The following is a 27,003-nucleotide window of genomic DNA, read 5'->3' on the forward strand; positions in this document are numbered from 1 at the left end:
ATGGAATGGTGGAATGGTTGATTGTGCGAACAAAGTTCTAGTCAGATTCATCTAAAAACAGTAAAGTTCACCCCACAAAATGCAAGTTTACATCAGAGGGCATAGAACACGAACTTCAATAATCTCCCAAAAATCATGGGCCATCAGAACACATGAACTATAGTCTATACATAAATTACAAAGGAAAAGCCTTACAAGTAGATCGAAAGCTGCAAATGATAGAAGCAATGAATACCCAAACTTGGTACTGAAGTCTAAATAAACCATTTTATTATTATATCCTTCGTAGTAATAATATCCCCAAATTAACAGGATCATCTCCAGGATTTTTCCCTCGAGGAAACAAACGGCTTATTACCGGAAACATAGGATAATCCGATCTTATCATTCGATCAACCAACATTACAAGTGCATGACTAATTATAATAGCCTCTTGAACATGATGGGATCTGCACAGCAGCCGGCAGAGATGCCCATGAGCCCATCCATGGCCTGCCCGGGCATGTCATCGAGCAGCCAGTCCTCAAGCAGCGAGAAGGTAGCAGTGCTCGCTCCCATCACCGGCGCCACCACCATCTCCAATGCCGACGACTTGCTAGCATCGCCAGTCACAATCTGATCCTTGCAAAGGATGGAAGTTGCAGCGTCTTGTTCTTCCTGGAACTCTTGCATCATGTTGATCTTGCAGTTAGCTGCTGCTGCTGGTGATGGCCTCGTCCATGCCTGGAAGAGGTTTGATACGGCACCACCAGTCGCATTGTTGCTCGGTGCACTGGTGCAGGTGGTGTTGGGGTAGCTGTTCATGGGCTGCACGCCTGCTTGAAGGCTGTGGTGGCTGCTGCTAGTAGGGCTGTAGTAGTTTGGGCTGGTGACTGCATTGGAGGGAGTGGTTTGGAAGGTGTCAGCTGGCTGCTGCAGCCTCTTCACCTTCTTCTTGAGGTGTGTGTTCCAGTAGTTCTTGATGTCGTTGTCGGTTCTTTGAGGAAGGTAGGAGGCTATGGCTGCCCACCTGCATGTGTGCACAAGATATGTTAATTAGACCCCAAATTACATAATAAAGTCTATGGCAGATTATGCTGTCATACAGTTAGTCAATCATGGTTTTGTTTAGAACTACTTCAAGCTTGGACTCTCCAATGCAAAATGGAATTTGATCAAATTTTCAAGCTGATGATGGATATGAAGATGACAATAAGTTTAAGAAAGTTATAAATCTGTTTAGATTATAAATGCAACTTCTATTTGGTGCATGCTTACGCAGTTGTAGATCAACAATTGCAGGAGGTTCTAAAAAAATAAGCAATTTCAGGAATGGTGATTATTACTTGTTGCCAAGCAGCGCCTGAAGGTGGATGATGATCCCTTCCTCATGAGGAGTGAAGTTCCCTCGTTTGATCCCAGGCCTAAGGTAGTTCGTCCACCTCAGCCTGCAGCTCTTGCTGCACCTCATCAACCCTAATAAATCATACACACACGCAACATCAAACACCATGAAGCATACTTTCTCTCAAAAACCTAAACACAAACTAGAATCCACACCTACGAAGACCAAATCCAAGCACAACCAAACATCTATATATAGCGACAATCTGAACCGATTGACCATGCCAAGACTACTGCATCTGATGATGAGCTGCATGCTGCCTGAGATCAATGTCAAGGATCAACTAACCTGTGTTCTCGGGCACGGAGCGCCAGTTCCCGGGGCCGTGCTGCTGGATGTAGGAGACGAGGACGATGTCCTCCTCCGGCGTCCACGGCCCCTTCTTGACGCCGACGCCGTTGTCGCAGCACGGTGGCCTCCCCATACCTGCTGCTGCCTCGCTCTCTCCTACCTCGGATACACTAGCTATAGCTATAGCTAGTACACACCTAGAGCTAGCTAGTAGATAGATAGCTACCGGCCGGCAATTAGTGGAAGCAGCAAGAAAGCTGTGGCTGCTGCCTACACAGCCATGGCCCTGCTGCACAACGGCCAATCTCTGAAACCTTCTGGCCTTGTCCTCCTTTTATTCTGGCACACCAGCAGCAGGCCAAGTCATCACCAGCACCTGCACGCTGCTTGCTGCTTTATCCCCTACCTGTCCCCTTGCCGCACAGGTGCTGCCCTAGCTCGATCGCCGCATGTGAGTGCTTATATACTGCATGACCTCATAAGCGCCCCCCCCCCTGCGCTGCGTGTTTTCTGCTTTCGATCTCGCACTGTTGCTTTCCGATGCAAAAGTCAGCCAGGTGATCACATGAACGGCCGGGCGCCCTGGCGATCTTTGCTTTGCTTTTGAGCGTGTGCAGGAACGGTTGATGACGAGGATCCTCCTTTTTTTTCGCAGTGGCGCTCATGAGGGCAGTAATTGCGCTGCGGCGTTTGTTCAGATCACTTGCGTCGTCGTCGTCGTCTCTCCAGATTTCTTGGGCATTGATGAGCACCGTGTGTGTGTGTGGGTGTGCACACCTGGCGTGTGCAGGGCCCAGGCTGGCTGGTCTCTGATCGATCTCTTGCGGTTCAGAGTTCAGACTTCAATTCACAGCAGGAGCTCTGAAGAATTTGCAGGAAAATCAGATCACTTCGTGCTCATTACCGAAATCGAGTTTTGATCCTTACCATATCGATGTCTTCACTTTTGCTTTGCGAAGAGATAGACGAAGTCAGCTGGACATGGCACGAGCGCTACAGCATGATGCATGCACACGTGAGTGGATTGATTCAGTGTGCAACCTAAAGTTCGTGTCTACACGCCCTACATATATATTGCTCTTTAGATGGAACACTTGTCATGTACTCTCTCCATTCACTTTATTTGATAGCTATATTTCACCTTGACACAATGATCAAGAGAAATAACCTTACTTATCATATAATAAATGCAACACAGACTTTTTTGTTGGTCCTTCAATGTTTTACCTGAGAACTCCTCGTGCCAATAGCAAATATATCTATCATTTATGAACATTTGTGTTTTTGAAAAATATCTATCAAAGGTGAATGGAGGGAGTATTGTTCTTCATTGATCTAAGCAGTGCACTTTAGATGGTGTTCTTCGTCAGAGTCGCAGAATCAGTACCTGTCTGTGATTCATGACTAGAGACACGGGTCAAATACACGTGTCTCTGATGTGTTGGTCCCTCACGGTGGTAATAACTAGGGAAGTTATTAGAGACGCGTTGAAGTTATTATTAGAGATGTGTCTTTAATAGAAGCATCTATGATGACGACCCACATCAGAGACTCGTCTAAACAAAACGTGTCTGTAATGACTATTAGAGACCCTGATTTGTTTGTTCATTGCCTCTAATCTCCCTCGCCGTGCGGACGCAACTTTCAAGTGGCATGCTCACTACCGGACACAGGCCCTGTTCGCTTTTCTTTTCCCGGCTTATTTCGGCTTATTTTGACTTATTTCTTCTCACATGGTACTATTAAATCAGCCGGCTTTTAAATCAGCCGAACAGCCCCACAGGCTGTTTGCGGTGTGCCAAGACACACGGCAAAGGCCCAGATACACACGGCAAAATATTTGCCGTGTGTAACACACGGCAAATAGCACACGACATAGATCGGCCGGCAAATATGACCTTTGCCGTGTGTCCTTTATCGGGCACTCGGCAAATTCTTTGCCGTGTGTCTTTCCCAGTTCACGGCAAAAAAAAAGCAGCCATCTCAGTATCCCATACCATGTGGCATATTTACCGTGTGCTGTAAACTGACACTCGGCAAAGATTTCCAAAAAATATAAAAAAATCAACGACGCTCGGCCGGCACCCCACTTCACCGCCGCTGCTGCTGCCGCCGCCGCCGCCGCCGCCCCTTGACCGCCACCACCACCGCGCCACCGCCGCCAAGCTTGTCGCCACGGCTGCTGCGCGGGCCGGCCGCGCACCCCCTCGCTGTGGCCGCTGTGCGGGCCGGCCGCGCGCCCCCTTGCCGTGGCTGCTGGGTGGGCCGGCCACGCGCCCCCTCGCCATGGCCGCTGCGCGGGCCACTCGCCGTGGCCGCTGCGCGGACACGCCGTGGCCGCTTTGCGGGCAGGCCGCGCGCCCCCTCGCCGAGAATGCTGCGCCCCCTCGCACGGGGCAGCTGTGCTGGCCGGCCACGAGCCCCCTCGCCGGGAACGCCACGCGCCTTGCCGCACCTCTGCGCAGGTCGTGCAGGCCGTGGCCACCGTGCAGCCATGCCGCTCGGATCGAGCACCGTCAAGAGAGACGTGAGGGAGAGGAGCTCGATCCGGCAGCACTCGATCCGGCGGGGTGGGAGAGGAGCTCGATCCGGCGGGGAGGGGGCCGGGGATGGGCACCGCGGCCGCGTTAGGTGGAGGGGATGGGGCGGGCACCGGCGGCTGGAAAAGGAGGGGAGGGGGCCGGGACCGGCGGCCGCGCCCGCGGTATGGAGAAGGAGGGGAGGGCAGGGACTGGCGGCGCGATTGGAGAAGGAGGAGGGCGGGCATCGGCGGCGGGAGAAGGAGGGGAGGGCGCGGCTGGAGAAGAGCCGGGACTGGCGGCGCGACTGGAGAAGGAGGCCGCGATGTGTTTTTTAGGAGGATGGAGGGAGAGAGAGGACGGGAAGGGTGAGTCTTATCCGATGGGTGAGGAGAGAACCAATAGGAGAGCATCTCGGCATGGGCTTGAATCGATGACATGGCAGGGTTTGCCGAGTGTCTACAAAAAACACTCGGCAAATAATTTTTTTGCCGAGTGCTGTATAAAACACTCGGCAAACTTTTTTTTTCATTTTTTCCCTTCTTCTCCTTCTTTTCAACATGTATTCTTGTAAATTCATATCACTTACCTCAACAATATCTTGTCAAATTTTTTTAACAATATATATTTGATATTTTTGCTCATATAATTCTTTTATTTTATGTAGATATACCTCAAATTTAATTTATATCAATTAAAGTTCTATAATAGCACTTAATACATTAAAATTATCAAACAATTTCAAAAAATTACCAAAATTTTACATTGATAAGTCTATGCTCTCTATTGCATACACAAAATGTTTTATAGTCAAATCACAATTTGACCATCACTTTGACTTGAAATCTGAACAATTTATTCTCTACTCTATGGATCTTTCTGAGGATATGTTTCGATCTGTAAGGAGCATACGTCAAACTTGTGCGAAACCTTCTCAATTTTTTACCATAGACTCAGCACATGAAATTATGATATCATGACAAATTTTATGATTTTTAGACTTCGTATGTTATTTATAGAATTTTAAAATAATTCGGCCTCATATTCTCGGTCATGGTTCGAGAAAAAGATGTTAGATTTTTGCCTCCCATTTCATAAATACGGTCTCAGATTGGACTCAATAATATGAATATGATTTTTTGATGGATTTTACTCCTTTATTCAAATTGTTTGCAGTTCAAATTGGACTTAATTCCAACAAATGTGTTTAATGAAATTAAATGACTAAATGTAGAAAATAGACTAAAAAAATACCAGATGTTAGCATAAAGTACCATATACAATACGTGTATACCAAAAAAAAGTTGTGAGTGTGAAATCAATTTTTTTGAAATACTTTGCCGTGTGCTAAACACTATGCACACGGCAAACACAAAAAACACACGGCAAATGTTCTACTTTGCCGAGTGCCTTAGCTAGCACACGGCAAAGTAACTGTTTGCCGTGTATAGCAACTTTGCGGCATTTGCTGTGTGCCCGATTTTGAGCACACGGCAACTATGCCGTTTCCGGTAGTGGCTACATACTGGGACTGCATCGATGCAGCATGTGTGCACGGATGCATGGACGACGGACATGGACGCATCTGGCTGCTGCTGGTCCAACCACACCATCAGCCATGTCACGAATCAGCCGCTTGTGAGTTGTGACAACGAAAAAGCAAGCGATCGAGTCATGGGCGAATAAACTAACGGCGTGGTTGACCTCTGTCCAGTGTTCACATATGTGTGTAAAAAAAAATCGACTGCAAGTCAATGATTATCCCGTACGTACACACGCGCGTACGAACGAGGGCAGGAGCTTGCACACGAGCACCAAGGCCAAAAAGTAAAAAAAAAAAGAAGAGCAATAGTCAAAAGTGCACGCGTACTACAGCAATACATGCAATTGTGTAAAGGTGAAAACTCAACTCTGCCACTTAGTATGCAAATGACACTATCCTAGAGAAGTAACCTTTTACTACCACTAAGGTCTCCACCACCCTTCTCTACTCTTCCATTATTTGTTGAAATAAAGAGGGGAGGGGAGGTAGACCCTTCACGTAATGAATTTGTATGAAAGGCAACTTCAGAATGAAATTGATGCATTGTATTATTGAAAGGCAACTCCAGAACGAATTTGTTGACTAAATATATGGCTATCAATCACATATGTTACTGTAATATCCATAGTACTTGTTTCATTGTTGACTAACCTTGTTAGAATAATGCATATGGTTGCATATGTTACGTTAGTGTAATATCCAGAGGACTTGTTTCATTGTTGACTAACCTTGCTAGAATAATTGCATATGGTTATCACATAAATTGTTTACTCATTCTCTATGACCACCACACATGTACAAATTGTTGTGTGGACAAATTAAAAAATGGCCACCACACTTGTTTATCAAATACGTCACTTGTGTATCAAATTACTATATCCCCGGACACCCCCACATACGGAAACCGTCTGTTTGCCAAGTGCCCTCTGCTTTGCTGAATGTATTATATCGGGCACTCGGCAAATAGACACCGAGTGTAGCAAATAAAACACTTGGCAAACACATGACGCTCAGCAAAGACTCACTTTGCTAAGTGCCGGCGCCTAGACACTCGGCAAAGACACCCTTTGCTGAGTGTCACAAGCCAAGCACTCAGCAAAGCATAGCCCACGGCACGCGCCACGGTAGGCGCACAGCTGTAAATGTTTGCCGAGTGTCGTCAGCCCGGAGGCACTCGACAAATTAAGAAAAACTTCCTCCTTAAACTCTTTTGTTCTGTTCTTATACTATACTAAGTGCTACATATTAAAATTTGGTATATTTCTCGTTAAGTTTGCTATATATAATTAATTTATTTCGTTAAAAGGATATTTTGAGGATAATTTAAATTTGAATGACAAGTGCTTCGAATTATGTAGTATAATGAATGGAAAAAATGATATTCATGTTTTGATTCCAATTTGAGGCATTGTCGAAGAATTCAAAGGAAAATTCAAACGTCTTGTTCACGAAACATGACCATGAATGTATGGCTGGATTGTTTTTAAATTCTAAAAAAGCAAATGAAGTCTGCAAATCATGAGATTTATCATGATATCTATGATCTGGAGACTGTGGTAAAAATTGGGAAGGTTCCTCTAAAGTTGACACGTACGTTGCTTACAAATCGATGAATCTCCGAAGAAGTTCCAGAGAGTTGTGAAGGTTTCATTAGGATTTGAAGTCAAAGTGATGATCAAATTGAGATTTGACTTCAAAAATTTTTGTATAGACAATATACATCATATATTGTTCCATGTCAAATTTTGGTTAATTTTGGAATCTTTTTGGTAGTTTTGATTTTTTTTTTGCAATTAAACACTAGCCGGCGGATCGTCCGCTATGCATCGGCGGACCGTCCGCCTGTCAAGATGTTTGGGCATCCAAACTCTCTACATTATGTTTTCGGACATCCGAACTTCTTGCACGGCGGACGGTCCGCTTTTGGGAAATGGACGGTCCGCCGGCGAAACCAGACGCGAATCCGTCACAGGGTCCACATCATTGATCCGTGCTCCCCTACGCCAATCGCGTGCCGCAGCGGATCCCTTTTCTCCCCCACCACCCTCCCTTCTCTTCCTCGTTTCCCTCCCCGCCGCCCTTCCCTTTCTCTTCCTCATATCTCTCCCCTGCCGAGCCTCTCGCCTTCTCTTCCTTCCCCGGTGGCGCGGCCATGGCGGCCGTTGAGCCGGAGGCGAGCGGCGGTGGTGAGCACGGTGGCGGCAGCCAACATGGCGAGGCGAGCACGACGGCGGCGTCAGCAGAGCCGGCGCGTGGGCTTATTTTTTGTTTGACTTCAAAATTTCTTTCAAGGCTTCAAAACATTGGTCGGCGGACTGTCCGCTGCATATCAGCGGCCGTCTTTCAAGACGTTCGGACATCCCTACTCATGTGGAGTCTAAAAAAAATTGAATTTTGTATTTTATAATTTCCTTTTCAATTTACTATGATAGTTTTCCTCTTAGTGGTTTTCCTCTTTTTTCGTTTATGTTTATTTTGGTTGAATCTTTGAAAAATCATAATAAATCAAAAAAGAAATTATAAAATACAAAATTCGTATCCCGTACCGAGCATCTAAAGTCGGGATGAAAAGAAAGCAGGAACAAGAAGATCTATAACCGACCGACACCGTATCCCGTACATACCGGTCATATACCATATTTTCAAGAAAAAACAGAAACAAGAAAAAACTTAGGAAAAACAGTTGGGAGCGGGAATGAAATCAGTTGGCAGTCTCCTGACCGATTTGATGGATCTGTATTAATACGAGAAGTTCCTGTCAAGAATCCCGTTTTGTTTTGTCTCATGCGTAACACACAAGCACCAAAATGTTAATTTGGTCCGGCCCAACTGAGGTGTCTGGTACACATAATTGCTGGTACGCCCCTCGGTCCCATTTTATTGTGCACCAGCGGTTACCCTTCTCCTGCAGTTTGGCGACGTGGTACTAAAGTGCACTGATGCTGCTCAACTGCTGCGTGGCAGCGTTGCTAGCTGCCTGGCTTGTTGCCGCCCGCCACGCAAGGGTAGGGACGCGGCCCAAAATGGCCCAAGCATTCACAAAAGGAGCACAGAGCAGCAGGTTTGATCATTATTCTTCTCTTTGTTTTCCTTTTATTATTATCTTTTTACAATTCATTCCTTTCATTTTTCATGTATAAGTTATGCATAGCTGTAACTATTTCGTTGAGATAAATGTTTGAAGTAGTAACACGTGGCGGTGTTCCCGTTTTGAGTATCCGATTCTCCATCGTAATCAGGTTGTTTCCGATCGAACTATTGCGTTCCCGATATCTCGTAATATCGGTTTCGTATTTCCGGCCGACTTTCCCGTTCCGACCATTTTCATCTCTAATCTAAATTATCTGGTTTTTGAGTCCAGGGTCAAGGGGGTAAATAGTATTTTTTTTCCAAAAAGATAAAGGACTACACGAGATGCAAGAGAGGAGGAAAAAAGCGAGAGATGTATTGGAGCAAGGTGAACAATGGGCCTCTGCCTTGGCAACACGTGGGCCCAATGCAGAAGGCCCGCGGGCCACACCACACCACCACTAGAAGAAGGCCTGAGGGCCAAGCCCAGTGTTTTTTTGCTATTAGAAGGCGGGCCAGCTGCGGCCGTGTGATTTTCACTTCAGTTCTGCTTTCTGCCGCCACCCTTTCTTCCTGTTCACTACGCCCAAATAACAATTTTGCATAGTCTCGTGGCACGCTCATGTTTCCTCCAATAATGGGTTTTCAATCGCCAGCATGAATGCCGCCCAAAGCTGTTGGTGAGATGCATCCTGATTTGGGGGCCTGCGTTTCCCGACTTCAATTGCCGCCATTTCTCGTCGGTCTACTCTAACCACCAACGCTCACTCTCTTCCCCCTGCTCCGTTCAATGTCGCTGTCTGTCCCTCCCAGCTGCATGCCAGATGGTCCTATATATCCTAATGTTGATCTGGCAAGTTTTCTTTTCCAGCTCTCTGTCTGTCTGTCTGCACCCCAAGTAGATGCAGATTCATATGCATTTTAGGTTACAGAGATTCGAGCAGAACATGTGACGAACATATCAGGTGCAAACCAATTTTTTCGTGCAAACTCCAATCTGTGCCACCGGATCAACATCCAAAGAGCATGGGGATTGGGTAATTTTACAATTAACCGCCCGCTTTTGGATTGGGTAATCAAACTTTTGCAAATCCCCCTCCCACTTCGCCTGCGCCCCCATTTGGATGTTGATTCGGTGGTCCACATGGGAGTTTGCACGGTTTGCACAAACAAATTGGTTTGTACTTGATATGTTCCCGAACATGTGTAGTATAGGTTTAAGCGTATTGATCATGCATCATGCATGGGAACACTTGCAACTGAACCTCCACAGGCCTAAAGATGGAAATGTACCATCCATTGTCTAAAAAGAACAACACACATATGTGGTGCAAATATTTTTCAGGCGATGTAAACTCCAAGTGCATTAACTGATGCCCCAGCACGTGCATGGAATCCTGCCACGGGTTTATTCCCTGGAATCTGGCTGCTGAACGCAGAACCTTTCGTTTCTCCAAAAGGCCCGTAAGTCCTAGCGTTGCTGATAAAAGTAAGTGAGGTAACAACGGTCTCTCCTCCAACTATATCAGTTGTTCCAAGAACTTGCTTTATAGACTCGAATGGAGCAAGCGTGATCTGGAAGGGAGGCCAGAAAACATCAGCAGAGAGTCAATTATATTGTTCTTTTAGTTGCGGGAAATATCTTATTTTGTCTTGGATATCGGGTATAGCACATAAGTATCTATTTGGACAGCAGGCAAAAATAGTGTAGTAGTATAAGATAAAATGAAAAAGTATAAAAGTATAAGAAAAATCACTCACCGTCGCAGTAAGTGGACCATCACCACCCCATGGTCCAGCAGTTCTCTTCTGACCGGCACGGTTAGTGTAGGTAAACGCAATCGAGTTGATTGCATCACCACATCGAATTGTCACAGTTTGAAGAGAGCGAGGTGGCTTTGGGATGTCGAAAGATGTTCCTCCATCCCCACCCCAAGGTCCGATCTCTGTCTGAACATATATACGAGTAGGAGAAAATCCAAGTCATTATAGGTGAGACCAATGTTAGCCTAAACGTTAAACTGCGAACGGTTAGTCACCTACCGTCGTAAATAGTCGGAATACATGGCCGTTTAAACGGTCGAAACGGTTTTCATAGCTTTACACAGCTAATCAGCCTACACGACTATCTATCGAGTAGCGTTTACACACCGTGTAAATGATGTAAACAGCCGTGTAGGAAAACAGTGGGTGAGGCGCATATAAGTAAACTACAATAATAGAATGACAATATTTCTCACCACTTCAGGGATGCACAGACAGAAAACACGGATACGAAGCTCCCAGATACGCCCATCAGTAGGATGCACATTTTCGACTATTTTGCCAGTGACAACACCATTTGCATAGGCAAACTCTCCGGTCCCACCTACGATGGATCATTCACCATCTGCAGCATCACCATCTTTGTCCATTGCAAAATCTCCAAGCACCTTAAGGCTGGACCCCTTAAACCTGATTTGCGTAGCCAAAACCACAGAATCTATCTTAGCACACAAAAGTAAATGTAAAGAGCTAGCAGTCTATAGTTGAAATGCTAACAACTCTGACAGGTGTTAAACCTGGTGTCAGTGAACACAATGCTGTGACAGAGTAACCAGCTCTCATCGGCTTTACCAGCACCGATGTGCATGCCTCGGGCACGTGCAACAATGTTTGCATTGGTGGCAGGACCGTCACGTATGGTCCAGTCATTAGCAACGACCACACCAAACAACATAGGAAGACCTGGATTCACAACAACTTTTTGGTTACCGTCTCGTGATCCTTCCAGGCGCTGGTTCATGTATAAGTGGAAGAGATGCTCTTTCTGACTGATGTCTTGGCAACCACCACTTCGGTAGTAGGAAGGATTTTTAGCCGCCATAGCAACTGGATGCGTACACAGAGAGGATAAACTGAGCAAGCTTGGGTTGTGGTGTCTTTTGGGTTTGGAAATGATTGCAGAGGAGGGTGGCCCTTTTAGGTTACCACATGTATGCATTGCTATCATCGACATAGCAAATCTGGACAACACGAGGATATGCTGATGTTCCTTAATTAACGATTAAAAAAATGCATGCATTGTCCTCATCGACATTGTTGATCTCCACAAGGAGGATATTCTGATGTTAATTCCTTAATTAATGCCGAACAAAGTGCTTGCATTTCTACCATTGACATCGTTAATCTCGACAAATGCGCTCTGTTGATGTTTCTTAACTAACTATGAACAAAATGCACGGATTATAATCGACATGAAGCAAGCTATCGTTGCTAGAAAACACTCCATCAGCACGGATTATAATCAGCTGTTTACTTTCAATAGAACATCAGAGCTTGCTTCTGATGTCCAAACTACATGGTTCTTGGAAAATGTATCTAACCTAATCATTGTGATTTGCAATTTTGTTTACATGTAAAAAGAGCTGCAAGTTTAGGCCAGTCTCAGTAGAAGTGTCATAGTAGTGTCATGAGCATTAATTTTGCTAACATGGTAAAGTTTTTACGAAGAGAGAGGATGAAGAGTGTCACGGAACGTGAGAGGAGTGTCATTACCATGACACACATCTGGCTCGTTTACTTAGTTTATAGTCTTGGTAACTATATCGATGACACTCCCATTAAGACCGGCCTTAGTTTCACTGGCCGGTGAGACTGGGAGTGTGTCATCTGCACAATTACCAAGACCATGAATTAGGTAATTGAGCTGGAGGAGTATCATTGTGATGACACTCCTCTCACATTTCTTGATACTTCTTATCCTCTCTTTTCGTAATAACTATGTCATATTAGTAAATTTAATGCTCATGACACTCATATAAGACCAATCTCAGTGCATAGTTTCATCGCATGCACTAATGGAGCTATGTGTAGGCCAAAGTGGGCCATGGCCCCCCTTCCTCCACGCTACCCTATTGCAATATCTATTTGCCTAAACTGCTGCAACTAATATATATAGAAGAACAGCATGGAAAGTGGAGGATCCATGGAAGGGAGAGTGAGCTCAAGTACTCCATACTTGTTACCAAATAAGGGAGCACCTCGCCCTCTCTCATTTCTATGCATGGATGGGAGTTCCAAAGATAGAAGAAGAGCCTCTATGCTCGTTTGGACTAAACTGCGATCCTATTTAGTTCGCGAAATTTTTTGGGTTCTGGAACTGTAGCATTTTCATTGTTATTTGGTAATTAATGTCTAATTATGGACTAATTAGGCTTAAAAGATTTATCTCGTCATTTACAGTTCAACTATGTAATTAGTTATTTTTTCAACTGCATTTAATGCTCCATGCATGTGTCCGAAGATTCGATGTGATGCGTACTGTAAGAAAATTTTCCCAACATGTACTCAAACATGTTATGGGCTCTAAAGAGTGAAAGAGTACCTGAGCCATTGAAATTTCCCCCCCCCCCCCCAACATGTACTCAAGTCCCATCTAATAAGCCATAACCTATAATTCCGAATCCTTTATGGGGTGTTTGGGATCATTCTGCTCCATGAAATTTGGCTCCACTCCATGAAAAAAATACCCAAACACCTCACCTGCTCCACTTCACTCCACTCCACCAAAAAACTAGCTCCACTCCACCTTTTTTTTGGACCTCCAAGAGGTGCTCCATCAATTCTTGGAGCTGGTGGAATTGGATAAAATTACCCATCATACCACTGGTTAGTGGAAAATAACGGTTCGACATCGACTTCTTTTTCCCCTCCATCTCCTACGTCGTCGCCCAACCAACATCCAGCCAGGCACCTTGCACCGCCGGCCCTGGCTCACTCCGCCACCGGCCAAGAACGGCCCCTGCAGGCGCCAATGGCGGGGACGACACCGGCGTCAAGGAGATCATTGCTAAGATGAGGGAGGGGCTCCCCGCGCTCTCCGCGGCGCAGGATGACACGGAGACGAGCGCCACCGGTTCCTTTGGTTCCGAAGGAGGTCCAGGAGGCGAGGCGGACGAGGATGAGGATGGGGTGGGGGGCTTCATCGGCTTCTCGTTCCAGGAGCTCGAGACGCCGCCAGGTGTCGACGGGGCGGACGCGGAGGTTCTCGACGCCTTCGCAGGCTCTGAGGAGGCGAGGAAGGCCAAGGCCGAGTTCTTGGAGGCCACCATGGACGCCAACACCGGGACCAGCACCAAGACCGAGGCGATCAAGACAGAGCTCGTCGCCAACCACCCGGTACTCCACCTCGAGGGGCTGGACCGGTGGATGCGCCAGCGACCTGCACCACGGCGAGCGGGGCAGTCGTGGCGGGCGTGGCGATCGCATCGGGCGTGGTGGTGTGGTGGTCGGGTCTGAAGGAGGGGAAAGAGTGGAGGTGGAAGAAGATAAGTGGGACCCGCATGGAAGTGGGGTGTGAAATGTTGACCCTAGTTGGGCCACTAGTTTGTGGTTGGGCTGGTGGGGTGAAAAGCACTGGGCTGGCCTTTTAGAGTTGTGAAGTGGAGACACATGATACCCAAACAAAATGGAGTACAAGTGGTGGAGTGAAGTGGAGTTAGTGGACTGTAGTTGCTGTTTTGGGAGCGGAGTACTCCCAAATAGGCCTTTAGTCTAGCATTAGATTAATCAAAGTTACGTGTGAGCAGGTGTTGAGACGAGGTTGTTGCTAGCGTTACTGCGATCACTATAGCACTGCCCCCTGTTTAATGTTACCTCCACCACTGATCGCACAGTTACCAAAACTAGAAACTAGATAACTGTACCAGGTGAGTTTCATGAACATAAAACTCCTCTCTCATTACATAAAACTCTCTCCTTCTCTCTTATTGCCATGTCAGTAAAAATGATGATGTGACTCAGAATCTAATACTATGAAATTCTCCACAAAATCCCCGTTGAGACTGACTTAACACTTCCATTGAAACTGACCCGATGCATCATCAGATTTTAACCAGCTGCAATTAGGTTAGGACACTGTCATGCCACCTACATGTACAAGACTGCTACAGCGCGCCATGAAGTCAGCATTCAGCAGCTCCCTGCACCGGCATAGTAGTAACACGAGCTTTAAATTGCCCACCAACTTTCGCACCGCCATAACTGCCTTCCATCTCACCACCTGCAAAGCTAAAAATCCAGTGGAGAGGGAGCTGGAGATCCACATTGCATTGTGCCCAGATCCCACCGGAGCAGAGGAGGATGGCGGAGATGTTCACCGTGAAGGTGGAGGAGGCGACGCCGGCCGGCGGCGGCAGGCTGGCGGCCGGGCCCGTCTACCGGAGCGTCTACGCCAAGGACGGCCTCATGGAGCTGCCGCAGGACATCCAGTCCCCTTGGGACTTCTTCAGGTTTGGTTCCTGGCACTGCGTCATCTGTGTTCACCATGAGTTCCCCAGCGTTTTCACCAGATTCTACTGGAATTCTGGCTTGAAACTCATCTTCCATTGGTAAAGTCTTTTCAGATAATGTTGTTCAAAATTTCTTTTTTTTTGTTCTTGTAGTGGAGCAGTCAAGAAGTACCCCAAGAACATGATGCTCGGCCAGCGTCAAGTCACAGATGGCAAGGTAAAATCTAGCTTCTGCTTGTTTTATTTTGACTGGAATCTTCTGTTTTTTTATCAGAGATTAAGCTCCATTTTTATTAGGCCGGTGAATATGTGTGGCAAACGTATGAAGAAGTTTACCAGAAGGTCATGAGGATTGGATCAGCCATCAGAAGCTTCAGTGTTAACCCGGTGAGAGACAAATGCTGACCTGCCTGTGTCTATGTTGAGATTTTTATCTTGATTCTGAAAATGCATGCCCAGCATGAAAACTATGTACATGTTGGCAGGGGGCTCACTGTGGGATATATGGATCCAACTGTCCAGAATGGGTTATGGCCATGCAGGTGACCTCATTTTGTTGATTTCTCCCAGAATTCTTCTTTGGAGTTCTGATCTTTTTTTTTTGCCAGGCATGCAACAGTCAAGGAATATGTTATGTCCCACTGTATGACACCCTCGGTATGTTCTCCATAGTTCATAGCACTCAATAAGACACAAATGGATATGAGTTTATGACATAAACACCTGAATGTATATGAAAATGCACAAATATTCAGATTTATGCACATGGTTAAATGTGTTTGCGAAGAAGCTTAGAGTGGACAAAAATGTCTGGGAATAAAGTAAATAAGCAATAACTCAGAACAGCTTGATTCTTTTGTCCTTTGTTTTCTACTTATCAATCCCGTTGTGATTCTGACGTCTAAGGTGTAACATAATGCAGGAGCAAATGCTGTTGAATTCATCATGGACCATGCTGAGATATCCATTGCTTTTGTCCAGGAGAGCAAGATCAAATCAGTAAGCCAAAACATTTGCTCCTTTCAAAAAATATTATTACCTTCTGCACCGTACTCATTAACATGTTTGCGATATATGCTTGAATCTAAATTCATTCATTTACATGATTAGCTAACGCATACCAAGTTACAACAGAACCTGGCCTGAACCTGCTAAAATTAATGTTACTGATTTGAAATTAGTTTTGGAGATCAATGCTACACATCATTATCTGTTTACAACTGACAAGTCATTGAATTGCATTTTCAGATACTAGCCGTAGTCCCTAAGTGCACAGCCCACCTTAGAGGTTAGCTTGCTGAACATCAACACTTTATTATGATTATGTGCACTATTATATGATCATTAATGACTCATTGACTCAGTACATCTTCAGCGATTGTTAGCTTCGGAGATTTTACAAGTGAGATGAAAAAGGAAGCTGAGAAATTTGGTGTATCTTGCTTTTCTTGGGAAGATTTTTCTTCAATGGTTAGTCTGATTTCTTATTACAACTCTTAACTGATACCTAAGGACTTGTCAATCTGCTTGTAAGCCGTAGAGCTTTACAACTTGTTCGTGGTGGTTTGAGTTGAACGATGTAATAATTGGTCCGATTCTACTTCGGTAGATGAAGCCAGATTTTTATCCTTTATCCAAAAAACCTAAGGACTATTAATTCATTATGAATGTCATGACGTGTCAGAGTGCTTTGTTTGAATAGGGAAAACAAAACTACGAACATCCCAAGAAACAAAAGGATGATATTTGTACAATCATGTATACCAGTGGAACAACTGGAGATCCCAAAGGTGTGATAATCACAAACAGGGCTATCATTGCTAGTGTCATGACCACGGAACACCTACTCAAAGAGACAGATAAAGTGGTAAGCTCTAACTGTCCTTTAACTGCGTAAATACAATTATTCAACTGTTGTTTTCGCATCAAAGGCATAATTGCATCAACATCTAGTCAAAGGTGTAATGTGATCAACATCTAGTGTAAAATTTGTCGTGGTTTATCAGTGATTTCTTCAAAAACAGATTTGCAAGGAATTTGCCAAATTGAAAGTAATATTGACCTGATAATATATGCAGATCACTGAAGAGGATTCATATTTCTCCTACCTTCCATTAGCACACATATTTGATCAAGTAATTGAGAACTACTGTATCTCTAAAGGAGCCTCCATCGGATTCTGGCAAGGGGTACAAACTAAATTTTGCAGTGAAATAATTCTGCTGTTTTCTTCTAAATAAATAATTTTGCAGTGGCTGTTCTCATATACCTACTGAGGTGTAATTGTTTTTAACAGGACATTAGGTATCTGATGGAGGATGTGCAAGTGATGAAACCAACAATATTTTGTGGTGTTCCTCGTGTTTATGATCGTATATACACAGGTTTAAGACAAACCCATAATAATTTTATCGTTCTCAATTCCAACTTGATTTTGTGCATAATCATAATCTGTGGATCTCATTAATTGAAGGTATAAACCTGAAAATTGAGTCTGGAGGGATGTTAGCCAAACACCTTTTTCAGTATGCCTACAACTAGTGAGTAGTACCACAAGATGAATATGCAAAGAAGCTTAATTCCATGCATGCTTACCTTTGAAATAAATAAATAAATATCTATTTGCCATCAGCAAACTTGCCAATATGAGGAAAGGGCTGAAGCAGCATGAAGCATCACCATTTTTTGACAAGATAGTTTTCAGCAAAGTGCGTACAGTCTTGAACTTCTTTATTTTGTTTCTTTTTGTTTGAAAAGCTCTGAACATTTATGTTGTTTGTCATGCAGATAAAGGAGGGCCTTGGAGGACGTATCCGTCTCATGATAGCAGGGGCAGCACCTTTGGCAGGGCAAATCGAAGAGTTCTTGCGGGTAACCAGCTGCAGCGTCTTTGTACAAGGATATGGTGAGAGCTTCAGTCTTCAGGCAATAGTTTTAGCATTTTAACATGACTCAGTTTAGTTTTTTCTGGATGAAAATACGTTACCAATCTTTCTTCATCTGTTGAAATTAGTATTGGGGTTTTAAAACCTTTTAAACATAACTCCAGTATACTTTCAAGTCTGATCCTGAGAAACATGCAGTCTCACACCTGTCATATTGATATGCAGGGCTCACTGAGAGTTGTGCGGGATGCTTCACATCAATCGCCAATGTTGTCTCAATGATTGGAACAGTTGGCCCTCCTGTAACGACGATCGAAGCACGACTGGAGTCTGTCCCTGAAATGGGCTATGATGCTCTGTCAGAAACGCCCCGGGGTGAGATCTGCTTGAGGGGTCATACCTTGTTCTCCGGGTACTACAAGCGCCCTAGCCTCACTGAAGAAGTGTTCTCAGATGGCTGGTTCCATACTGGTGAAAATTTCTTTCCCACTTCTTTCTAGCTAACTATATCATCGATTAGTGACGATTAATTTGTTCGAAACTTGCCATCATCTTGTGTGTGAAGGTGATATCGGAGAGTGGCAACCCAATGGCGCGATGAAGATCATTGACAGGAAGAAGAACATCTTCAAGTTATCCCAGGGAGAGTATGTAGCCGTTGAGGTCGTGGAAAGTGCGTACATGCAGTCCCCTCTTGTGGCCTCGGTATGTTGATTGATACTAACATAAACCTAAATCAAAGTACTTGAACACCTAATTATGTTTATTTAACTGAACTAGAGGCTGGCTCCTCTCTGAACCAGGTTTGGGTATATGGGAATAGCTTTGAGTCATTCCTTGTTGCGGTGGTTGTCCCTGAGAGGCAAGCTCTTGAAGAATGGGCAGCAACCAACAACAAGGCTGGTGACTTTGCAGAGCTGTGTAATGATCCGAAAGCAAGGGGTTACATTCAGGATGAGCTGAACAAAACTGGCAAGAAACTCGGGGTAAAGACAATACTACTCGATATAGCGAGTGATCATTTTTATTTTCACGGTTCATGTATAATTATTCAGAAAAACAATAAGAAAAAACTACAATCATTTCATGCATCCAGTTGAGAGGCTTTGAGATGCTGAAGGCAGTTCATTTGGAGCCGGTACCGTTCAGCATAGAGAAGGATCTGATCACTCCAACTTTTAAGCTCAAGAGACCCCAGCTGCTCAAATATTACAAGGTTTGAGGAAATTATCTAAATTTGCACAAAAATTATACATTGTTTTTGTGATCTTTTTAAATAATGCGTAAATTTTCATAGTTTTATTCATGCAAGGAACAAAATTATTGCAGGACCGCGTTGATCAGATGTACAACGATGCCAAGGACGGGAGAACTGCACTGTGACAATATATACTACCAACAGTGGCTATGACCCTAGTGGTACATTTTGATCCTTCAGAAGTGTGTACATATTACTAATCAGGATTTTTGAGTTGAAGCCATCTGCGCTCGGTCTTATGCCAAGACGTAAGAACTGAGTTGGTCATGAATAAATTTACATAATTCCCTAGAGACCTTTTTTAAAAGAAAAAAAGGACAAGTCTCCGGCCTCTATCAATAGCAACGAACCAGTTTGGCGTTGTATGGAATTTGAAATAATAAATAACACGAATCTTATTACAACAAAGGTGCATTGCATGCAAATTCAGTTAACATATATAGAATGAGAAATACCTGTAAGATTTGTCAGGAAAGTGGTTAGCCTCCAGGCATCCACGGTTGCATGTTTATATATTGCTAGGAAAAGCCCCTAGCGTGGCATTGTACAAGATAGAGTTTGTTACAAATAAAGCTTGAGTTACAAGATGTAAACTACTTGAACTTTTATCTCTAGAATCTATCTACAACAAAACTCCTCATGGGTACATGCGACATCTTTATCTCTAACAATACCAATTCTCTGTGCTCGCTCCAATATATGTTAGGCGTCCAGATTTCAGAACTATTATTACTTAACTGAAGAAACTTGAGGGTTCTAGGTGCAAAACATTGAGGAAACTCGCCCTCAAAAACATTGTTACCTAAATCCAATGCAAGTATGTCATGTGGGGCCGCGTCTATGAACGCCGGCGCAAGAAGTCTCAAGTGGCCGGTTAGTAATTGTGTCATCGGCTAAGGTTGTTATTTGGTAGTTTATCTCCTAGATATTAGGGATTTGTTAGTTGGGGCGCTAGGCCTATATATATGTACTTAAGAGACTCTTTGAGGCAATCAATGAATTATCGTTCCTCTCCTATCTCAACTAAGCTGTGCGAGCAGTAGGGTTCGACCCTACCCTCCTACGTGTCCTATCTACCATCACATCTGGTATCAGTTGGCTAGGTCCAATTCAATCACACATTGTGTTCTGAGTTGGATCCGAACTGCGCTTCTTCATCATATATCCACATGCTGCTGCCAGATCCTTCCAATCTCCTCTCACCAGAACCCTAATCCACCAGCCGCCGCAAAACCCTTAAACCCTAGCCGCCATGTCCGACGACGAGAAGCAACCGGACGGCTCCGTCCAGTTGATGGAGGCGATCCTCAAGAAGCTTGATTGCCTCGACATCTTGGGCGCCCGCCTGACCGAGCTCGATCGCCAGCAACGTCTCCACAGCGCGTCCCTCTAGCGTTTGGAGCAGAGGCATGAACATGCGCCGCCTGATCCCCGGCGCGAGGGGCCTATGGGCCAACACAAGTATCCTTTGTAGTTCACAAATAGATCCAGAAAGACCACCAGTGATGTGATTTGAGAACAAATTTAGATATATTAGTTGTAGTCCCAAATTTTGATGGCAGATTTCCATATAAAGAGTTTAGAGAGAGGTCCAACATGATGAATTTCTTGGTAAAGACTGTATTTGACCAGTTAATTGATTTGAATTGAGATAGAAATATTCCATTGACATAATTTTTCATGTTTTCTTGGGCAATGCGCCACTGATTTGATTGTACGAGATGTTAAAATAGGTGGCCTTTGAGAATGTCGTACTGTGCTTGAGATATCAACCCCACTAATATTCACCTCAAATTGAAGCCAAGCAGGGAATAGTGGATCCATTTGTTAATGTGCTAGACTTGCCTCTTCTAAACTGAATGGATGGAGCCATTCAGAAGCAACTCTAATTGTTATAGTATATTTGGTAGTTTAGAGGTATAATAGACTACCTTATGTCTCGGGAGGTGCCTTGCTCTCCAAGTCTCCTGTGCTCGTATATACCAGCCGAGGCCTCAATGCAATACAATCCATCTAATTATACAAATTTTATTTTCCGATACATGGTATCACGAGTTTAGGTTTTGATCCAAGGCCACAAACCCTAGCCGCCATCAGCTTCCGCTCCGCACGCTCCCGGGGAGATCTATCTCTATGATCTCCGCCGGGGGCTGCGCTGCCCGTAACTAGGGTTCGCACTGCCGATTGAGTTGATCGGTTTTTTTCTCTCTCGCCGGTCAATTGATCGGTTTTTTTCTCTCTCGCCGGTCAATTGACCGGCTTCTTTTTTTTGGTTTTCTGATCTAAGATTGGGTCGGATCGCCCATCGCCATCGTCTTTGCGTGTGTCTACTCCGACGCCGGCATAGACTGCATCGGCATCTTCATCTTCATCTATGGGATCGGAACGGGCGACCAGATGGGGGGAGGGTGAATGGGAGCCAATAAAAATTCTTACCAAAAAGCTGACTCCAGTTCACTGCCGAAAACACCTCTCTTCTAATCGCCAAGATGACACGAGTCAACTAGTGACATGCTCATACTAGGAATGATTAGGCAAATTTTGACGCAAAGCGGAAGCAAATGAAAGACAATTCACTCGAGCAAGCCACAACACAAAGCGAAATCCAAAGTACAACAATCTATTCGCGCAAAGCTACCAACAAAATTTCTCTTGACCAAGCAACCGATGATTTTAACAATGATTAGCACAGCTCAAATTAAGCAGAAGCAAAGCTTAACAAAAAGCCGATTAAGAGTCTCACTAAAAAGATTAGAACTAAACACAATAAAAGAGACCTCTAACCTAAGCAAGCAAAAACTAACAAATGATGCTAGTTAACACCTGTCAAATTAGCATACAAAAGCTAACAATGATATCATGAAATTAGCAAGAATAAAAACTAATTAATATAAGCTAATTAACTAGTCTAATCATGAAAGCAAGGAACCTACACTATAAAGAATCAAAAGAATTGAAAACACTTTCTCTCCTGCGCCTAGAAGACTTCCCTTTTTCCCACGCTATCAATCCCGGCCCCAAATCACGCGTTTCTATTTTCTCCTTTCCTTCCTTGTGTTTCTCTTTCCTTGCATCGTCCACTACTTGCTCTCCGGAGCCCAGAAGACTTTCCTTTTTCCCACGCCATCAGTCCCACCCCCAAATCACGTGTTCCATTTTTCTTGTTTCCTTCCATGCTTTTCTCTTTCCTTGCCTCGTGCACTGCTTTCTTTCCGGCGCCCAAAAGTCTTTCCTTTTCCCACGCTATCAATCATGCCCCAAATCACACATTCCTTTTTTCTCCTTTCCTTCCTTGCGTTTCTCTTTCTTTGCATCGTCCACTGCTTTCTCTCCAGCGCCCAGAAAACTTTTCTTTTTTCATTGTTTCTCTCCAAGCTGCGCATAGCGTTGACATCAGTCTAGGCCATTGAGGCGAGCTTGACATCAGGGTCATGTCGGTGTTTACCGCCAAGCCTGCTCAGGGATACCCTTAGCAGTAAGATTTGTAGGTAGGGATTGACGGCTCTGGAACTCGATGGTGCAAGGAACACAAAAATTTAGATAGGTTCGGGCCGCGAGTTGCGTAATACCCTACGTCCTGTGTGATGGTTTATATTGTCTTAGGTGTTGATGTCTTTTGAGGGGGTCCCTGCCCGCCCTTATATATCCGGGGGGACAGGATTACATGGAAAGTCCTAGCTGAGTACATTTTGAGTCCTACTACAACATGATCGGGTAGTTTCCTTGTACTGCAACTAGTTCTACGCCTATTCGGGTAGTTACAAAAGAGGTAAGGTACATCCATGAGCTATCCCTTACTCTAGAATATTTTATGCCTATAAGCAGTCCCGCTGCCCCGGGTCTGACAAGCCCCCGAGCTCTTCGTAGCCGAGTCCTGCAGGCGTCGAGTACTTGGCTAGGTGTCTTCGAGTACTTTAAGTAATCAGAACATCCATCTGGTTGCTTATGATCCTTCCTTCAGATACGTCGAGTAGTCCTCCAAGTACTTCTGTTTGCTTCGAGGCTGTGAGGTGCTCAAGCTCGAAGATCTCGATCATATATGATGCGCGAAGTACTCGCGCTCCATATGGAGTAGCCCCCGAGCCTTAGGTTAAATCGCAGAATCAGGCTGATGGTCACTTCAGTCTTTTTACTTCTTTATTTTCCAAAAAAATTAAAAAATAAATCTCTGATATATATATATCCTGCAGCCCCCGAGTCTTGAATTTAAATCTCTGCATTTAGATTTAAGAATCAATGTATACTCGTGGCAAAAATGAAAACTTTCCTGAAAAGGAAAAAATCCGTTGGCATTCCAAATATCTACGAAATTGCCACCAAAGACCATATAAAGCCTGTTGAAAACTTCCGAGGGTTTTACTCCTTGAACTCCTGGCCGCCGTCAGACTCAGATTCAGGCATTTTTTCTCTTTTCAATCAGATTCCAAAAGCCCCTCTCGTAGCCCCCAAGCCAAAACTCGTGACTTTGAGATGACTCCCAAAAAAAACAAATCCAAGGTTGAAGAAGAAACTGTCACCAATATGTCTATGGGCTGGCGTAAAAGCAAAATGTCTGAATCATTGGTCCAGGAATTGGAAAATATGGGTCTCCTCCAAGAGCAGGGCATGAGCCAATGGCGCGCTGGTGAAGGAGAAGATTACCCTATGGAAGATATCCTTGAAACCATTATGTTCCGTGATTTTGTGGAACGTGGTCTCACTCTTCCCGTCTCAGAGTTTTTCTATAGACTGCTTCAGTTTTGGGGAATCTAATTACATAATCTCACTCCCCAATGCATCTTGCATCTTCCCATGTTTACTCATTTCTGTGAAGCATTCCTTGGGATTCTTCCCCATTTCCACCTTTTTCAATATTTCTTATTCCTTGTTCCAGTCCCTAATGCCACCAATCCTGCCGTCATTGGGGGATGTGAATTGGTACTCCATCCTGAGACCCGAGGCGAGTACCTAGCTTATGATCCAGCGGGTAAAGGAGCCGAATGGAAGAAGTTCTGGTTCCATGTTGGGAACTTTGAATCTCCACTTCCAGAAAGGATTGCTGGCGCCCCCAAGTCCAAGAAAACTGATCGAGTAAAGGTCCTGGTGGCAAGCAAGTTGAAATCATTCTTCGTGTGATTGCCATTATCAAAAATAAAGGAATCACTGGGAATCATGTGGTCTTCTCATTTGTCAGTCGCCGGTTGCAACCTCTCTAGCTCCGAAAGCATCCTCCCTTTAGATATGAAGGCAGACAGGATCCCACCAGGATGCCTCCAGAACCAATGGCGGAATCTGAAGTAGTCAAGAGGTGCTGCAAAGTACTCGACAACTTTGACAAGTCCTTGATGCTTCCAACGCTCTTCTGGGCATAAAATCCTCCCGAGAATACATGGGTATGTGTTTTGAAAATCATGTCGAGTACTTGTAGGTAACCATCTTTGATCTTCTGACGAACTCTTGTCTTCTTTCTGCAGAAAAATTATAAGTCTTGGTATTGTATGCCTCCGACTTCTGTAGATGCTGACTCTGGTGACAACAAGAAACAGAAGGTGACTCCCGGATATTTGTTGCAGAGAAAAGTTCCTTGTCTTGATGCCGGCCAGTAAGTGTATAATATTCTATTGATTTTATCATGTTTGCCTCAGCTTTCTTATTCAGAATCTTGCTTGGCTAGGATCCAATATCTTCCGGCGCATGAGAAAGATCAATTTCAAGACTTCCTCAACTGGATGTCGAGTGGTTCTGAAGAAACTAGTCGGTCAGGCCCCGAGTCACCTGTAATCGGGTTGATCGAGACCCCAGCTGTCAGTTTGCCAAATATAGACACAGCTGAAAAATCAAGCAAACCAAGCGCGCCAGCACCTGAACATACTCCTGCGGCTGCTGAAGGAACCTCGAATGCTGGTGGGTCTGGAAGTAGTGGGGCTGAGGGGTCGAAAGGTCCTGCCGTTCGACTAATGCCTTTCCAGGCTATGCCTCAGTCAACCCAAGAGGTGTTGGGGAAAGAATTGTTTGATGATCCACTGTTGTCTCTAGACAACATGAAGAAACTAGTAGACTGTATGCAGTGGAGCTTTAAATTTACCAAGGTGAATCTTCTACCACTACTTGTCTTCGTCGAGTAGTTATTAAGGTCTAACCAGACTTGCTTTGTATGTCACAGGATGTAGCCAATCACTCTTTCCTAAAGTCTCATGCTCTGTATAAGACTGTAGACAATCGAAAAACCTTGGAGGAGCAAAAAGCCATGATTGCCAAACGACTGGATGAATCCCTTGCTGCTCGGAATAAGCTTTATAAACCAAATCGTCAGCATCATCTGGAGATTTGTGATATGAGGTGCTAAATCAAGAATCTTGAAGAAGAAAGATCAATGCTTCAGGAAGAAAATTCCAGGCTTCAAAAGCAATTGCATACTGCCCAAGCCTGTAAGTATCCAATCTTTTACTTCGATTTTGCTTTGTCAATAATAATTACTGAAATATCCTTTCATCAGGTTCTCCAGAAGACCATACTCGACTAGTAGCGGCAGCTCAAGCTCTTGTGGATGTGGTTGATTCTGAAGAGGAGTCATCGAATATCAAGTCCTTGGTGGAGCATTTATAGGAAGCTCCCCAAAAGATTTTTGATGTCATGACAGCTACCTACAAGAATTACCTGACCCATATGATAGGAGTTGCCAAATCTTACTTTTCTCACTTCAACTTAGCTCCCATAGCTAAGGGAATATCTCCCACTTGTTCCGATGAAAAATTCCGGGACTATTGTAAGGAATCAGAAGTGATTGCTGAGGAAATTCTGAAGAACATGGCAGAGTAGACTGCTTGTAACAACTCTTGTAATCTTCATTGGGTTCTTGTCATTGTTCATAATTTGTATCCTGTTGGTGTGTCTTCGGAAGCATGATCTGGTACCGTAGGATAAGTATGAACTAATTGATCAAGCAAGTAGAATACTCGAATGGAGTAATCCTTAAAGTTAATCATTTAGGGTGAGTCCCGTCGGACTACCCAAGTAGAGAAACTTGTAAAGGTATCCATAAGCTACTCGAGCAAGCAAGTAGTGTGTCCCAACCAAGGACTGGAGTAATCCGTAAGACAAAATTGTTTGGTACGAACCCCGTCGGGTTGCCCAAGACGTAAATGTCAAAGGGATATCCAAAAAATTACTCGAACGAGGTGAGTAAGGTGTCTAACTTGTAGACTGGAGTAACTACTAATATTGACCTGTTAGGGCGAACCCCGTCGGGTTGCCCAAGATGGACAAAATGTAGTAGTATCCATAACATACTCGAGCAAGCGAGTAGTTTTGCTTTTACAACAAGGCTGGAGTTTCTTATAGTCGACCTGTTAGGATGAACTCCGTCGAGTCACCCAAGATGGACAGCTAGTAAAGGTATCCAAACACCTTCTCGAGCTAGGCGAGTAGGTTGCGCCCATATATTAAGAGCAAGGATGCTGCTTGTGTAGTTATCCTAAACTGGTGATGCTGTCAAATAGAGAAATTACCTTTAATCTAGTCGATATGCCGGTAAGGACCCTCACTTTATTAAAGAAATCAAGTGACATCACGATATTGCTTGGATCAAGGATAGAACTTGCACAAGTGCTCAATATTCCAGGAATTCGGTACCTCATTGCCTTCTGCATCAGTGATTCTGTATGATCCTTGTCTTGTAACCTTGGTTACGATGAATGGACCTTCCAATCTGGAATTTAGCTTGTGCAGTCCCGTCTCATACTGGATCCTTAGTAGAACTAGATCTCCAATGCTGAAGGATCTTTGCTGTATGTTGCGATCATG

General features: G+C 44.4%; 3 protein-coding genes and 1 long non-coding RNA gene across 5 annotated transcripts; 2 read left to right on the forward strand and 2 right to left on the reverse strand.

Annotated features, from left to right (window-relative positions):
• Window positions 1-104: 104 nt before the first annotated feature.
• LOC120686398 (transcription factor MYB60-like) lies at window positions 105-2,110 on the reverse strand. Its single transcript, XM_039968596.1, has 3 exons — window positions 1,673-2,110; window positions 1,326-1,455; window positions 105-1,009 (listed from the first exon to the last, which is right to left on the reverse strand). Exons 1-3 carry the CDS (start codon window positions 1,806-1,808, stop codon window positions 421-423), a joined length of 855 nt encoding a protein of 284 aa, XP_039824530.1. The 5' UTR covers window positions 1,809-2,110; the 3' UTR covers window positions 105-420.
• An 8,037-nt stretch (window positions 2,111-10,147) lies between these two features.
• LOC120685032 (protein GOS9-like) lies at window positions 10,148-11,438 on the reverse strand. The gene is made up of 4 exons (XM_039966878.1): window positions 11,368-11,438; window positions 11,193-11,260; window positions 10,568-10,752; window positions 10,148-10,381 (listed from the first exon to the last, which is right to left on the reverse strand). Exons 1-4 carry the CDS (start codon window positions 11,436-11,438, stop codon window positions 10,148-10,150), a joined length of 558 nt encoding a protein of 185 aa, XP_039822812.1.
• Window positions 11,439-14,831: 3,393 nt separating this feature from the next.
• Window positions 14,832-19,556, forward strand: LOC120685775 (long chain acyl-CoA synthetase 2-like). 2 transcript variants are annotated; one of them, XM_039967863.1, is made up of 19 exons: window positions 14,833-15,078; window positions 15,232-15,295; window positions 15,376-15,465; window positions 15,564-15,620; window positions 15,687-15,735; window positions 16,001-16,077; window positions 16,327-16,366; window positions 16,454-16,548; window positions 16,781-16,945; window positions 17,157-17,267; window positions 17,375-17,462; window positions 17,552-17,618; window positions 17,711-17,786; window positions 17,866-17,983; window positions 18,189-18,434; window positions 18,529-18,668; window positions 18,767-18,949; window positions 19,060-19,179; window positions 19,293-19,556. In XM_039967863.1, exons 1-19 carry the CDS (start codon window positions 14,930-14,932, stop codon window positions 19,344-19,346), a joined length of 1,989 nt encoding a protein of 662 aa, XP_039823797.1. In that variant the 5' UTR covers window positions 14,833-14,929; the 3' UTR covers window positions 19,347-19,556. The 2 variants fall into 2 exon arrangements, with proteins under 2 accessions (XP_039823798.1, XP_039823797.1); XM_039967864.1 differs by lacking the exon at window positions 16,781-16,945 and having other exon boundaries at window positions 14,832-15,078.
• Window positions 19,557-23,457: 3,901 nt separating this feature from the next.
• LOC120684554 lies at window positions 23,458-26,297 on the forward strand. The gene is made up of 5 exons (XR_005679349.1): window positions 23,458-24,593; window positions 24,675-24,802; window positions 24,875-25,289; window positions 25,364-25,628; window positions 25,697-26,297. It is a non-coding gene; the product is annotated as an uncharacterized LOC120684554 (long non-coding RNA).
• The last annotated feature ends 706 nt before the right edge of the window (window positions 26,298-27,003 follow it).

The sequence above is a fragment of the Panicum virgatum genome, chromosome 8N (assembly GCF_016808335.1).
Source record: "Panicum virgatum strain AP13 chromosome 8N, P.virgatum_v5, whole genome shotgun sequence".
NCBI lineage: Eukaryota > Viridiplantae > Streptophyta > Magnoliopsida > Poales > Poaceae > Panicum > Panicum virgatum.